Source organism: Diabrotica undecimpunctata, chromosome 2 (assembly GCF_040954645.1).
Source record: "Diabrotica undecimpunctata isolate CICGRU chromosome 2, icDiaUnde3, whole genome shotgun sequence".
Taxonomy (NCBI): Eukaryota; Metazoa; Arthropoda; class Insecta; order Coleoptera; family Chrysomelidae; genus Diabrotica; species Diabrotica undecimpunctata.
The window spans coordinates 149,739,130-149,755,225 of NC_092804.1; the positions used below are offsets into that span (position 1 = coordinate 149,739,130).

A 16,096-nucleotide genomic window follows, 5' to 3' on the forward strand; every position below is an offset into this window, starting at 1 on the left:
ACATTTTTTTATTGTGATTAGAAAAACAAATATATATATATATATATATATATATATATTTATATATATATATATATATATATATATATATATATATATATATATATATATATATATATATATATATATATATATATATATATATATTGGAAGTACTGGATTACCGCAAGGCCGAGATAATCAACCAAAAAAGAAGATGTATTTGGTGACTTTTCTAGTAACTTTCTTGGGTGTGAATCTTTATTTTTAGTTTACTCCTCCCGGTTAAAAAACAAACCATAGTAACATGCGTAGATAAATGTGAACCGTATTGGTAATAATATTTTACGCACGATTTACCATTTTCTGTAGACATTTGTTAAAAAAGACTTTGAATTCGACTTTCGCTTAATTCAAGAACTATTGCTTCAGACAAAAATAATAGTATTGAAAACTTACCTATTTCATATGTAGCCAAGCCTAACAAGTTTGTTGTATTATTATCGACCTTATGCAATGTACATGAAATTTCTGGTGAAGACCAAAAGTTTGAACCAAAGATTATTTTGGATTACAACAAAACCAAAAGTGGAGTTGATATTTTAGATAAATTGATCCGAGAGTACACATGTAAAAGAGCAACAAAAAGATGGCCCTTAGGTATATTTTTAAAAAAAATTTGGATATTGCATGCTACAATGCTTTCGTTCTATGGAATATGAAAAATCCGGAATGGAACACCCAAGTAAATATAAAACATCGCAGAAAACTATTTCTGGATGAGCTTGGAAAACAATTAACCTCACCCAATATAAAACGAAGAGCTGAAGCAATACAAGAAGAACCCACCGGGTACCATAAATTGGTTATCGCTGCAATAGAGACCACCGGTGTTAGTGTAAAGAAGCAAATAGAAATGCCACAATCTGCAACAAAACGAGGTCGTTGTTATTCTTGTAGGGGTAGTGACAATAAATATTCAAAAAGGTGTGACATATGTAAATGATTTGTTTGTAATACTCATTCAAAACGCGAAGGAGTCCATATTGTCAAAATTAAATGCAACTAATACCAAAAAGACCAAGGATGGTGAACCATCTTAAAAAATTTAAATAAAATAATTTAGGACTATAATTCTTATGTTTCTTTGTTTTTTATTGAATTAAAGATACTGTTTAATAATAGTGACTATTTAAAACATCCTTATAAATAAAATGAGAATGGGTCACGCTTGACCCATTATTGTAATCTAAGTAAGTAAAATAATCTCCGTACTCCGAAGGTTAATATTGTATTTTGTATTTTGGCCGAATCCCACCAGCCGCAATCCTGGCTGTAGCCAGAGTCGCAGTAGTGTGCGTTAGGTCTTAACCCCTTAATCTATCCAACATTCCCTTATGTAAAACTTCAAAATAAAAATGGAATTCTTGTTGACTAAATGGCAGCTAAAAAACAATTTTCTCTTGCTATGAATTCTCATATCGTTGAAAAAGAGTTTTTGTGTTCCCAAATTTAAAAGAAACTTGTGAAGGTAAAGAAATGGCCATTAAAATTAAATTAGTATACAAAAAAGGAGACAAAAGATGGTGGTATCATGACCTTGATGAAATTTTAACTAAATATATGGAATTTGAACTACATTTAATATGAAAAAAATTATGAAAAGAAAATGAAGATTATAGTGATGAAGTCAAATGGGGATATAATTAAGAGATTATTATTGGTATGTGAAGAAACAGTCAAAGAATTATTTTGATACATGAGAATACATTTATATATAAAAATTTATAAAAATTATTCCTACCAAGCAAATTATAGTCCTTTGTCAACTAAAACTTAATATTCCTCCTTTTTCCAGTTAAACAATAAATAAAACCACTAACTTAAACTCAAAGAGAAATTACATTGTTAGAAGTCATCGCTTGCCACCGTAAAAGTTAACTTAAATTAACAGCTCGATTCTTAAAATCAAAATGGTTGGAGAGGTGACAATTTTGTCAGATTGTCGGGTACACGTAAACTCATCACCAATTATCATAAATGCCCTCGTAGATAATACAGACTCATCACTGCGATAAAACCAGGGATTTTAAGATAGACCCACTTTATAGCCTCTATAAAATTATTAGACACTCCAAGGTATAGCAAACTGATCACCAGCATCCTTTAGAGATAGGTAAACTCATCACCGCAGATAGGTAAAAACATCACCAGCATTTTGCACCAAGACGCTAGTTTCTAATGCGCAAGATTGCCTTTTATCTGTTACACTTTTTGTTTATGTGGTAATCTGTTAAATTCGGAAAAAGTTTTAAAATAATTGCTTTAAAATTTAACTGATATATTTATTTATATCCGGTTTCTCCTGGTAAGTGGTCCATTAGGAAGAAATTTTTATTTTTGCATGGTTTTGGTAGCTAAATATACAGCGATGAGTGCGTTAAGAACCGGCAAAATAACGCAAAAGATAGAAAACATAATACGTTGTGAAATAAAAAGAGATGAAAGTAGTAGAGTTGGAAAATTATCGATAGAAACCTCTAAATTGACATTACATTATATTAGGACTATCGATAGTTTCCCACCTTTAGACGTTAGCTTATGAGCTAGTTGACTGCAGTCATAATATTACAAGTATGACGTCGAACATTAACATTTTGTAAATTTCGCATAAAGTAAAAACTGATTGAAGGCAATAAAGCAAATGTAAATAAACAGTTCAATTAGTAGTAATTTGATAATTAATTCTGTGTTGACGAATACAGAATAACAAGCTATGCTAATTCTGTATTGAGAAGAGTGTATGCGACGTCTCAAATCATAGTTTATTATTGATCAATATTTTAATTTTGGATAAAAAAATACTCCTACTTAAACTGTTTTTACTTACATTACGTGATACGTATTACTATGACTGAAGTCAACCAGATCGTAAGCTAACGTCTAAAGGTGGGAAATTTTCGATAATTCTAATGTATTGTAAAGTAAATTATGGGTTTATATCGATAATTTCTCACCTCTACCACTTTCATCTCTTTTTATTTCACAACGTATTATGTTTTCTATCTTTTGCGTTATTTTGCCGGTTCTTAAGGCACTCAACCCTGTATATGAATAGAATATATATCAATAGAATCAATTATATCAATAGAATTTAGTGGAATTTTCTAATACCAATCAATGCATTGCAGTTACATTTAATACGGTTTGCACACATTTCATGGTCTGTACCTGACATGGGGTGCAGTGAAAATAAAGAAAACAAACAAAAAAAAAAGAACTAAAGAAATATAACAAACAAAATTATAAAATTAGTATTTTGAAGTTTATCAGGGAAATATGCCAAATTCTAACCTAGTACATCAAGAAAAATTTGATAAAGAAACGGCTCTGTTATTGCAGCTTATTGAAGTGATGCCAGAGGAAACTAGATCTTTGCGATACCATTTTTATTTTGATAACCTATTCACATCCATCGATATTCTTTAATTTTTAAAAGAGAATGGTTATGAAGCAACAGGGACAGTTAGAGAAAATATACTAACAAAGAATTGTCCACTCCGGACCACACAGACCAACAAGTAATGGTTACACGCTGGATGGATAATTCTGTAGTTACTGTAGCATCAACTGTTCATGGAGTTTCTCCAGTAGCGAATGCAAGCCGCTACTCATCGACTGAAAAAAAAAAGAAAATAGGAATTCCTAGACCTAATTGTATTGGAAAATACAATACATTTATGGGGGATACCGATCAAATGGATGCGAATACAAATGTTTATAGAGTTGGAATTAGAGGCAAGAAATGGTGGTGGCCCATCTTTACTTGACTACTAGATACATCTACCCAGAATTCGTCGACAATATACAGAAAACATCACCCAATTGCAACCAAATGAATTTTCGAAGAAAAATAGCACAAGTTTATTTAAAAAGATTTCAAAACGTACCTAGAGCTGCTGGATGACTATCCACATATTCACCTAAAAGTAGGATTGCTGTCGATATTAGGTACGATCACAGTGATTACTATGTTGAATTGGTTTCGAATAATAAAAGAAGACATTGGGCTGGCAATCCCGCACAATCAAGCGTTGTAAAAACACAATGCGGTAAATGCAATTTAGGGTTGTGTATTCAGTGCTTTAGTGACTTTTACAAACAAAATTGAAGATTTGTAAGCAATTTTAATATTTTCATAATTATTGTAAACAATAAAAATAAATCTTTTAAATATTTGTTTACTTTAGTAGTATAGGGGACTACTGTGTCCCCTATACTACTAAAGTAAATATCCATCTTATGTAAGTACTTATCCGTCTGGTAATATTATTATTACCAGACGGATATTTAAAATATTAGTTATCTACAATATTTGGACACCCATATTATTGAAAAAATTGAAAACTACAGCAAGTTCCACTATTTTAAAAGTCAGTACTTAATAGGTTAAATTCGGGTACGTTTTTATAAAAAATCGAATTTTTCCAATTATTTGCAACTTTTCTAAGGTAAAATTTTTCGTTGTCACGACCTGCTGTAATAAAAACTAACAAACTTGATATGAAGGAGAAAATCACGGATATTGACTTAAAAACATTAAATCTTAAGGTCATAATTAACACCCTTAGGGCACCAGTAGCCCTTATGCCAAAATTTTTAAGAATAGAATCAGTACTCTTCTATCCATTCGTAAAATGGTAAATATAGACAAATTTTTTACAAAAGAAATTTTTTTCCAAAAGAAAATTCTCACGAAAAGTTCTTTCCAGGTTTGTTTTAGTCGGATTTAATTTGGTAAAAATTAGTTAACAAGTTTCCTTTTATTTTATAACCAGGGCTCGTATTTTCGAATTCATTCGAGCATATTTCGCACTCGAATGTTAGGACATTTTTAGACAATTAGTTTAGTGCGGCAACATAGAGCCTGTCACATGTCTGTGCGTTTTATGTTTAAGATCACACAATCTAATGGGATCAAGTCGGCAATTGACAATTTGACATTAATCAAGTAATTTCCAAGAAGACGCCACGTTTTTTTAGTATTTCACAAATTCACATGTTGTAATAATTAGTTTGTACAAAAAGTTAATAAATAATTCTATTTACTCACACAAAATATAATTTACAGTCCACACCATTAATTAATATTATCTACCATAAGATAATCCAACATATTTTGGTCCTTCGAGCCGGATAGTGTGAGTAAAATAGAATCCATAGTTGTAACTAGAGGCTGTTCAGAGGTCGAAGACAGTCCCATTTACCATTTAGAGGATCCAAATCCATCAGTACATATGAGTTTGTTCCATTTCTATTATCTTTAAGATTTGATCAAACAGTGTATTTGAATTTAAATTACCATAAACAGATTTTTCCATATTTTGATTGTACAACGCCATAGATTATCAATCAGCTAGTATTAGTATTCTAGCAAGGTATTTCTAATTATTATTCTTAAGTGTTGTTTTTGAAAGATTGTCATAAATCTTAAAAATGAGTAGCTTAGCCAACAATATAAGAATCAGAGGTTCTTATAAAGCCTAACTAACAAGTTTAGAGAACTTTGTAAGTGTATTAAAAAATGCTACACCATCTAGCAAACCTGAAATATCAGAAGTTCAGTTAAGACATGACTCTGGTAGCAATTTGTTAGTTGAATTTGATCAGATCCAACTACAAATTGAGATTGCTACCAGTGAAGATAAACTACAAGAACAAGTTGATGAAAGAGATGCTTTTGAAAATAGGTATTTTAAAGCAATTAGTTTTTTAAAAGATTACATTAACACTAATACAGTAATTAATACATTGCCTCCTAGTTCTACACCACATGTAGACTCATTAAATCATATCTTGATGCCAAAAATGAAAATACCTGTTTTTGAAGGTGATTTTGAACAGTGGTTGGAATTCAAAGCCACATTTACCAGTGTAGTTCATTCAAATACCACACTTCCAGATACTCATAAATTTCAGCTCTTGAGACAATCTGTGGATGGATATGCCAAACGTATTGTTGATAAAATTAAATTCTCAGGAAATTATTATCAGACTGCATGGGATGCACTCTGTATGCGGTATGATAATAAAAAATTATTAGTCAATAAACATATTAAAGCCATTTTCAATTTAGATTCCATCCAAAAGGAATCACCTAAACATTTAAGGCATTTATTAGATAGTGTCTCAGATAGCATGTCATCCATGGACAGTTTACAAATTACAAAAAGTAGTTTAACTGACCTTTTATTGATTTATATTATTTCCAATAAATTAGATAAACAAAGTTATAGAGAATGGAATGAATGTCCTATTAAAGAAGAGCTTCCTACTTCAACTGAATTTTTTAATTTTCTAAAAGTAAAAGTAGACACTTTGGAAGAAATTCAAGACCAAAGTAGTCAAAAACCTAATAACAATTATAGTAAAAATTCTGGTTTTAATTATAAACATGCAAACCGTGATAGTCGAGGTGAATATCAAAAAAGAGTTTTCCAAGTTAATGTTGCAGAAAAAAAGTCTTGCGTTTTGTGTAAAGGTAACCATTTAATATATTCATGTATTGAATTCCTAAAATTAGATACAAAAAATAGATTGTCTAAAGTCATTAATTTAAAGTTGTGTCATAATTGTTTGAGACATGGACATAAAGCTACTGAATGTACTTTAAGACCATGCATAAAATGTAATTCCAAACATAACTCATTAATACATTTTGAAAATAGTCAGCAACATTCAACTGACAATGCTTTAAAATCTCCATTAGATTCATCATCAGTTAACTGTGTACAAAGTGATGAGTTGCCACCAACGGTAACCCATCAGTTTTCTGCACAAACAATGAATATTAAACATAGCCAAGTTCTTTTATCAACAGTGGTTTTTAATGTTAAATCCAATAATCATGAATTAATTCCATGTAGAGCAATTTTAGATAGTGGTGCTCAAACAAACTTAATAAAAGAAAGTTTTTGTAAAAAATTAAATATGTCCATGACTCCTATTAACCTAGCCATTAGTGGTATAAATCAAACAGTATCAAGTATTACCAAAAAATGTCAAATTACAATATGTTCCAGAGTTAATAATTTTAGTATTTCATCCATATTTTATGCTGTGCCAGCTATTTCAAATCAAATTCCTTCAACCAGTTTTGATATTAAAAACTTTAATATCCCATGCAATATTCAATTATCTGATCCTTTGTTTAATGAATCTGGTAGCATTGATGCTATTATTGGTGCCCATCTATTTTGGGACCTCCTTTGTGATGGAAAAATCAACCTAGGAAAAGGTTTGCCAAGTTTACAAAATACTAAATTGGGTTGGATAGTAAACGGAGCTGTCCCCTATGAGACAACTCATGCAGTGTGTCATTTCACTAGAACTATAGCCGAAGATGAGCAGTTAAAACTATTTTGGGAAATTGATTCAATCCCAGATCCCATACCACCATCAAAAGATGATATTTGCTGTGAGCAAATATTTGAAACCACTACCACTAGATCAGAAAATGGACACTTTATTGTTCAGCTTCCATTTAAGTTTTCACCTGAATTATTATTAGACTCCTTACATACAGCAATTAGCAGATTTTTGTTGCTAGAAAAAAGATTTTCGAGAGATAAGGAACTTAATGATTTGTATAAATAATTCATTAAGGAATATCAAGAACTAGGACATATGGTTAAAGTTAACCCCACTGTTAGCTTACATCCTTCTAGAAAATCATATTTTTTACCCCACCATGGAGCACTAAAAGAAACCAGTCTTACCACAAAACTAAGAGTAGTTTATGATGGTTCATGTCCCACTACATCTGGATGGTCTCCTAATAAAATATACAGGACCAAAAATCCAAAAGTACACATATGTGGTGTCTGCAGACGTGTCAAAAATGTATCGACAAGTAATTGTCCATGAAGAAAATAGACCACTACAACAAATTGTCTGGAGAGACAATCCAACAGATAATATTAATGTGTATCAATTAAATACTGTAACCTATGGCCAAAAATCAGCTCCATTCTTGGCAATGAGATGCATGCGTCAGTTAACCTTTGAACATGAATCTCAGTTTCTTTTAGCTGCAAAATCCATATTAGAAGACTTTTATGTAAATGATCTGTTCACAGGATCAAACAATTTACAAGATTTACAAATGAGATGTAATGATATTTTTAAAATTTTAGAATCTGGAAAATTTATTTTGAGAAAATGGATTTCCAATAATCCTGAAACCATTCTTAACATTAATTGTAATGATATTTCCAACAATGTTATTAACATAGGAGATTCTGATAGTTTTAAAACTCTTGGAATCCAATGGATGAGTCAACAAGATATTCTTTGCTTCAAAATTTCTCTTACTGAAAATTCCAATCATTTATTTACTAAACGCCAAATATTATCTATTATTTCCAAAATTTATGATCCTTTAGGTCTGTTAAGTCCAGTCATATTAATTGTTAAACTAATAATTCAAAATCAATTTCGACTTCAAAAACTATGGGATGAAATAATCCCTCCAGAATTAAATAACAGTTGGACCCTCAACATAATCAACTACCATGTCTAAATAAATTACACGTTCCAAGACCAGTACTTGGATCAGGTCATAAAATTACAAGCATCCATTGCTTTTGTGATGCTTCAATGCATACTTATGCAAGTTGTATTTATATATGCAGCATAGATCCAGAAAGCAGATACCATTCTCACATTCTGTGTTCAAAAACAAAGGTCGCTTCTATCAAATCAATAACAATACCTAAACTTGAATTGTGTGCAGCTTTGTTAGGTTCCCAATTAATTGACAAGGTCACCAAATCTTTATCCATTCTAAATATGCCGATGTACATGTGGTCTGACTCAAAAATTGTATTAAGTTGGCTAAAACTGGAACCTAGCCAGTTACAAGTATTTGTTGCCAACAGGGTAACAAAAATACAATCACTCACTAGTAGTTATAGTTGGCATTATGTCAATACAAAGGAAAATCCCGCAGATAAAGCTAGTCGTGAAATCATTCCTGAATCCTTTCTTGAATCACAACTGTGGTTCCAGGGACCGCAGTTTTTAAGACAACATCCTGATTTGTGGCCTAATGATTCAACTGATGAAGTACTTGAATTACCAGAGCTTAAACGATCTGTTCCAGTATCACTTCATTCCACTGTTCAGAACAGCTGGATTACTAATTTTATTACCAGATTTTCCAATTTGCATAAAATGAAAACAGTTTTTTTATATGTAATGCGTTTTATCAGAAATATTAAAAATAAGACAACAGCCCCAAGCTTACTTTTAACTGTCCATGAAACCAATGATTCATTTCTGCTATTAATCAAACTTGTGCAGGCAGAATCCTTTCATGATGAAGTTTTATGTTTGTTAAATGATAAACCATTGAGCAAAAAATCCAGATTGCTTCATTTGTCTCCCATGTTAGATAAAGGATTACTTAAAGTAGGTGGTAGACTTATGCATTCAACATTGCCAGAAAATGTAAAAACTCCAATCCTATTGCCGAAATTTCATGTATTAACCAAGTTAATTTGTACACACTACCATGTCAGTAATTTGCATCCTGGACCACAGCTTCTATTGTCATTAATCAGACAACAATATTGGCCTATTTCTGGCAAGGTATTAGTAAAGCAAATTGTAAGACAATGTGTTAAATGTTTTCGTGTGAAACCTCCTCACAATTGTGTAAAAATGGGACCTTTACCCAATGAACGCATTATTCCTGCCTACCTTTTTGAAAATTTAGGACTTGATTATGCAGGTCCATTTCCGTTAAAAGAAAAAAAAGGTCGGGGAAGTAAGATTTTAAAATGTTATGTTTGTGTATATGTTTGTTTTGTAACAAAAGCTGTACACTTGGAATTACTCACTGATATGACAACTGAATGTTTTCTTGCATGTTTTAAGAGATTTTTATCACGAAGAGGAATTCCTACCAATGTTTACTCTGACAATGGTGCAACCTTTAGAGCCGCTAGTAAAGAGTTGAGGTCTATCAAAACTTTTTTATATGAAAACCAAAATAAAATTAATGATTTTGCTTTAACAAAAAATATAATTTGGCATTTTTCCCCACCTTATAGCCCAAATTTTGGGGGTTTATGGGAATCAGCAGTGAAACAAATGAAGTTTCATATGAAAAGAACGCTTAAGAATATAAATTTGACATATGAGGAATTTCTAACCTTGCTTACCCAAATTAAATGTATTTTAAATTCGAGACCATTGTTTGCCAAATCAGAAGATCCATCTGACTTGGAACCAATAACTCCTTCCCACTTTTTGACATTACGTCCTTTAGTCTCCATTCCTGAACCAAATCTCTTACCTATCCCAGTGAATCGACTAAGCAGATTCCAACATGTTCAACAGCTTCATCAGAGATTTTGGAACCGCTTTTCCAAAGAATATATCAGCCAGCTACACCAATCCTACAAATGGCACCCCAGTTCTACCAAAAAACATTGTACCCGGATCCTTAGTTATCATCCGTGATACCAATCTACCTCCATGCAGATGGATTATGGGAAGAATAATTAAATTATTTCCTGGTAAAGATGGAGAAAAGCAAGTAGCTGAAATCAAAACTTCCAATGGACTCATCACCAGATCTACACGACATTTGTTTTCACTGCCAATAGAAGATTAATAGTGTCGCAGTGATTTATCTCGGGACTAAGTTTTCTTTGCTTTAATATTTACTTTTTTCCTACTATATTTTGAAGCATACTTCAACGCCGGGAGTATGTTAGGACATTTTTAGACAATTAGTTTAGTGCGGCAACATAGAGCCTGTCACATGTCTGTGCGTTTTATGTTTAAGATCACACAATCTAATGGGATCAAGTCGGCAATTGACAATTTGACATTAAACAAGTAATTTTCAAGAAGACGCCACGTCATTAATTAATATTATCTACCATAAGATAATCCAACACTCGAAATTAGAAGAAATTCGCTCAAAATCCAGTTTTTGTATTTTTGAATACTGCGTGTACGAATTTTTTCGTATATGGCGACTCGAATGAGCCTGAACCATTCAAATTTCGATGCTAGTATACGATCAAAGTAATTGTTGTTATTTCAGTTGTCACTGGGCCCGTGTACGACAGATATGATTTTAGCTGATAGTTTTTAATCGTTATTGTATATATGTAGCAATAATACAATATTTTTACATTGAACTTTGTTTTTATGGATGGTTTAAATAATTTTTTAATAGAAAGGAATATAGTTAATGCCCTTGCAGAGCTGGAAATATTAGCGGCACGGAGAGGCAGAGTTTACCATCCCTTCCTTAACCGTCTATTCGGATAGGACTAGTCGGAAGTACAATTTCAAAAATTGTACAGATTAACAAAGTGTTTTCAATGGGAAAGTTAGGAAATTGAGTGAATGAACGAACGGTTAGAAAATTGTCATAGATCTAAAGGAAGTGTAGGAGTTAATTGTTTTTCGTATTCAACCAATTGTCTGGCTATGACTAATTGGCTTAGTTCCAGTGCCATAAAACAAAACACACACACAATTGTCTGGCTAAATAGGTCTTGAACCTAAAGCCAAAAAAAAAAAACAAAGAACCTCACAATGCTATTGATAGAGATTTTAGAGATGCGCTGATTCTGATTAACTTTCTTTAATAATAGTTTTCGATATTGTTAAAAATAAATGTACTTCACTCTTGAATAATATTCATCCTTTTTGACAAACCACGAATACAACTGAAAAAAAATATTTGATCATTATTTTTAAGTTTTAAGATCATGCAGAACTTCTTATAAAGAACAACTTTCCAATTGACTCTTTCGCCTAAATATCTCTTCTAATCTCGTCTTAATTTCTCATTCTAATAATTAGATGTTTTTTTTGTTATTTGCTGCGGTTAATCGTAGGCGCTCTTCATTATCCTCCTGTGCTATATCTAATCTGCTTAACCTCACACATTTTCAATATCTAGAAGGTAGAAAACACACTTTTTCTTCCCCCTTTGATCTGTTGATGTACTTGGGGTATGTGATAATGTCTTTATCTCTTCTTCTCTTCTCATGGCGCCGTCTCCTTTCGAAGGGTGGCGATCCAAACGGCAATTGTAGTTTTGGAACTTTCTTTTTTTGAATTACACTGACTATTGATATGTGCTCCCAAATATTTTATGGAATTTACTTGTTCTATTATTTAACCCTTGGCATACACATGTACGTTTATTGGTGTCTGTGAAAATACTAAAGTTTTAGTTTTAGAAACGTTTAGATGTAAACCGAACATTTCGCTGTGGTGAACTACCGCATTTATTATATATTTTGTAGTTCTTGTGCGTTGCTTGCTATTAAGACGGTATCATCAGCATATCTGATGTTGTCTATGCTGATTCCGTTAATCTTAATTCCGCCTTGGACCTCGTCTAATGCTTCTCTGAATATAGATTCCGAATATAAATTAAACAATAGCGGTGATAAGACGCAACCCTGCCTCACTTCTCGTCGGATTTGTATATCTTCGGATGTTGTGTGCTCTATTTCAATTGTTGCCGTTTGGTGCCAGTATAGTTCTAAGATAATTCGCAAGTCTTGTTCGTCAACTCCAGTTGTTCTCAGAATTTAGATCATCTTTTGATGGTTAACGCAGTCAAATGCTTTTCGATAGTCAATAAAACATGCATATACATCTACATTCATGTCTCTGCATCGTTGCGTTAACACATTTAAAGCAAAAAGATTCGTGTTCCCAATCCGTTTCGAAATCCGAATTGAGTATCACTCATCTGGAACTAGCACTTCTTGTAAATTCGTGTATGGATAATTCTGAGAAAAGTTTTAAGGTCATGAGACATCAAGCTTAATATTCGATACTCATCCCATTGTGTGGAATTCATTTTTTTTTTTGGTAATGTTATGAATGTTGATTTTAGCCAGTTTGTTGGTATTTTACCCGTGTCATATAACCTATTGAATAGTGCTGTTATTAAGTCTAGGCTTTTACTTTCGTTATCTGCAATTAGTTTTAGTATTTCGACATTTATATTGTCTGGACCGGTGGCTTTTCCATCTTTCCGAGACTTTACTGCGTGGATCACTTCTTTTTTGGTTATTTCTGGGCCTTTTTCATTTATTCGATTATCTGTGGATGGTGGCGAACAAGGTCTATCGTCGTCAAAAAGAGTTTGTATGTATTCTTTCCATCTCTCTAGTTTGTCTTTTGTACCCATAATTATTTCGTTATTATCATTTTTTAATATTGTTGCTTGTCTCTTTTTGTGTATATCTGTCATTTCTTTTACTTTTTTATGAATATTAAAGGTGTCGTATTTTTCATGAAATTGTTCAATTTCTAGACATTTCGTTGACATCCAGTTTTCTTTCGCCTCCTCGCACTTTTTTCTAATCATGGACGTATAAACATAGATGGACCCAGCAATAAGATACCTTAAACACACACTGTTTTGAAGCTTCGATATTCCTGGACAAGAGGGTAAAGGGGAGTAAAACGGGTATCGATAGACTGTGATACTTCCTCAATGAGCATAAGCGTGCTTGAATTTTTACTCGCGGGGATAATTATTCAGACGGTAATAATTGGAAGTAGTAATAATGTATAAAAACACGTTTTTATAGAAAAAATAAAATACAATTTTATTTGCTTTAAAATTAATACAATAAAATATAGTTGAGCTCAAGTTAATTTTTTAATAGGTATCAAGTAATCCTACGATAAAAAAACAATTAAAAAAAATACATTTGTCAACTTTAAGTACATACCTATATTTATTGATAATGTGTTAAAACATATTTTTTCAAATTGTGACAAATTTGTTTTAATACAATATGAATAGATTCCTCGTAGTAAGGGTTTCTGCTACAAAATTATTTATTGATCATTCCAAAGCTCTTGCTGGCATTTGACATAAAATTATTTGCAAATATACCTACTTATTAAAAAGTAGGCGTGAAAATGTATAAATTATTGGAAAGCTATTTACCGAACAGAAATATTAAAGTAAAAATGGTAAATAGACATAATAGAATATGTTGGTATAGAAATAAATTTTTATTGATTGCGAAATAAAACAGTCTTAGTAAGAACGCTTCTTATGCGCACGGTGTTAGCATCTAAAGTAGTCCTCGTTTCATGATGAATTCCAATTTTAAAATATTTCTCAAGAACCAATTTTAAAAGTTGCATAGAGTGACCATCGATTGCATCTTCATCATACATATGGTCACCAAAATGCTCATAGATTGATTTTGCGACATTTTTTATGGTTTTATTAATCAAAATATTCATAAGGTTTTTAACTCGTCTGTTGTAGATATTTATAGTTTTATTAAAAAATCTGAAATATTTTTCAGCTTCCTTACAAGTTTAAATAACCAAAAAGGATGCTTTTGAAAGGTTTTTATACTGTTTTCTCTGTTGAAGTTTAGAGTAAGTTTCATCATTAATCAATATTATTTGGAAACCTACATAGAAAAATAAATGAGTTTTATTCATTTCACTAATTTATTGTTAATTCATGAGAAATATTAAATTAAAAAGCTACTAAACAGATCTTTTTAATCAGATGATGTCTACTTACAATTTAAAAATATCTATACTAATTTCATGAACTAATATCTTGTTCAATACATTAATTGATATGAATAAACCCAATGGTACGCCTATGAAAGACATATTTTAAAATGTAAACACACAGGCTTCCTCAGTTCGTCATCTTAAATAATGTAAACAAACAGTACGTACAAATTAAATGAGACATTGGGATGTAAACATTTCGTTTTTTTGCAAATGCAAAACTGTAGCACCATTATTATAATTTATTTATTTCACTATTTACAAATATCACTTAAAATACAGCCAAAATATCGAAAAACAACATGGACTTCCTCATCTTGGGTAAAAAGTAAATAAACATGGACATGACATGGAACAGCATTTGAAGTTTAACGTAGAGCCATAAGACAGAGAAATGTAAACACCGTTGCCATTAATAAATAGGTTTCAGTGCTTCTACATATAAAATAATTGGTTGATATCTGTTATACGCTATTATTAAATGATATGCACACTATGTGCACAATTGATGTTTTAATTACAATTAAATATATTAATATAAGTAATAAATTATTATTTTGGTTTGATAGCACCTGTAGAGTATAAAATAAATATAGTAATATTTTCAGCGATACGTGAATAAGATATTTTAATAAAAAAATGTGACAACATTTGAAGGTGCTGAGAATGTGACCTAGTCAAATAATTTTGGCTTCACATTTTTATGTAAATAACTGAGTCCATCTGTGTTTATACGTCCATGTTTCTAATAATTTTGTTGATTCGCTTGTATTCTATTGGGCTTGTTTTATGTTTTCGTCTTACGTCCATGAGGTCCATGATCTCTTGGACTGTTAACGTTAACCAATCTTTTTTTTTTGTTGCGTTTTATGAATCCGATGTCTTCTTCTTGTATCTTTGTTATTTGTGTTTCTAGAGCAGTCCATGTTACTTCAATGTCTTGTAAGGGGCTGTGCAAATCTGAACAGTCCTCTGGAGGGTTAGGAAAGGGATGGTATACTCTGCCTTTTCGTTCCGCTAATATTTCCCCCTCTGTAAGGGCATTAACTATATTTATTTCTATTAAAAAAATTATTTAAACCAGCTATCGAATCGATTCAATCCTCGATTCGACACGGTAGCACTTACTGTATATTTCTAATAACACTAGTGGTTGATCGTTGATCCAACAAAAAATGTTTAACTCAATTTTTCTTTGAAACATGATATTTGACGATACTTACTTATACTCCTAATTTTAATTATCTTAAACTATCGACATTTTTAAACACTTTAATTTGCAAATAAATCTGTATCTTATCTACAAAATAATAAAATCTATTTCTGGAATTTTTTTTATGTTCACGTGCCCAAATTTAGTTGCAAAAATTGGATTTTACATTTTTATTACTCAAAATACCGTTGTCAAGGGTAACAGCTCTAGTTTGCGCGCAAGAAAATATTATTACATTTCATCATTTCCGTTGATAAAAATAGATCATTTGTAGATGTGGAAGAATTTCAGTTCACGTAATAT

At 31.4% G+C, this 16,096-nt stretch overlaps 2 protein-coding genes across 2 annotated transcripts; both read left to right on the forward strand.

Annotated features, from left to right (window-relative positions):
• The first annotated feature begins 697 nt into the window (after positions 1-697).
• On the forward strand, positions 698-7,635 carry LOC140433950 (uncharacterized). The gene is made up of 3 exons (XM_072521921.1): positions 698-966; positions 5,580-7,024; positions 7,106-7,635. The coding sequence occupies exons 1-3, from the start codon at positions 698-700 to the stop codon at positions 7,633-7,635; spliced, it is 2,244 nt and encodes a 747-aa protein (XP_072378022.1).
• A 244-nt stretch (positions 7,636-7,879) lies between these two features.
• Positions 7,880-8,560, forward strand: LOC140433951 (uncharacterized). The gene has a single exon (XM_072521922.1). It carries the CDS (start codon positions 7,880-7,882, stop codon positions 8,558-8,560), a length of 681 nt encoding a protein of 226 aa, XP_072378023.1.
• Positions 8,561-16,096: the final 7,536 nt, after the last annotated feature.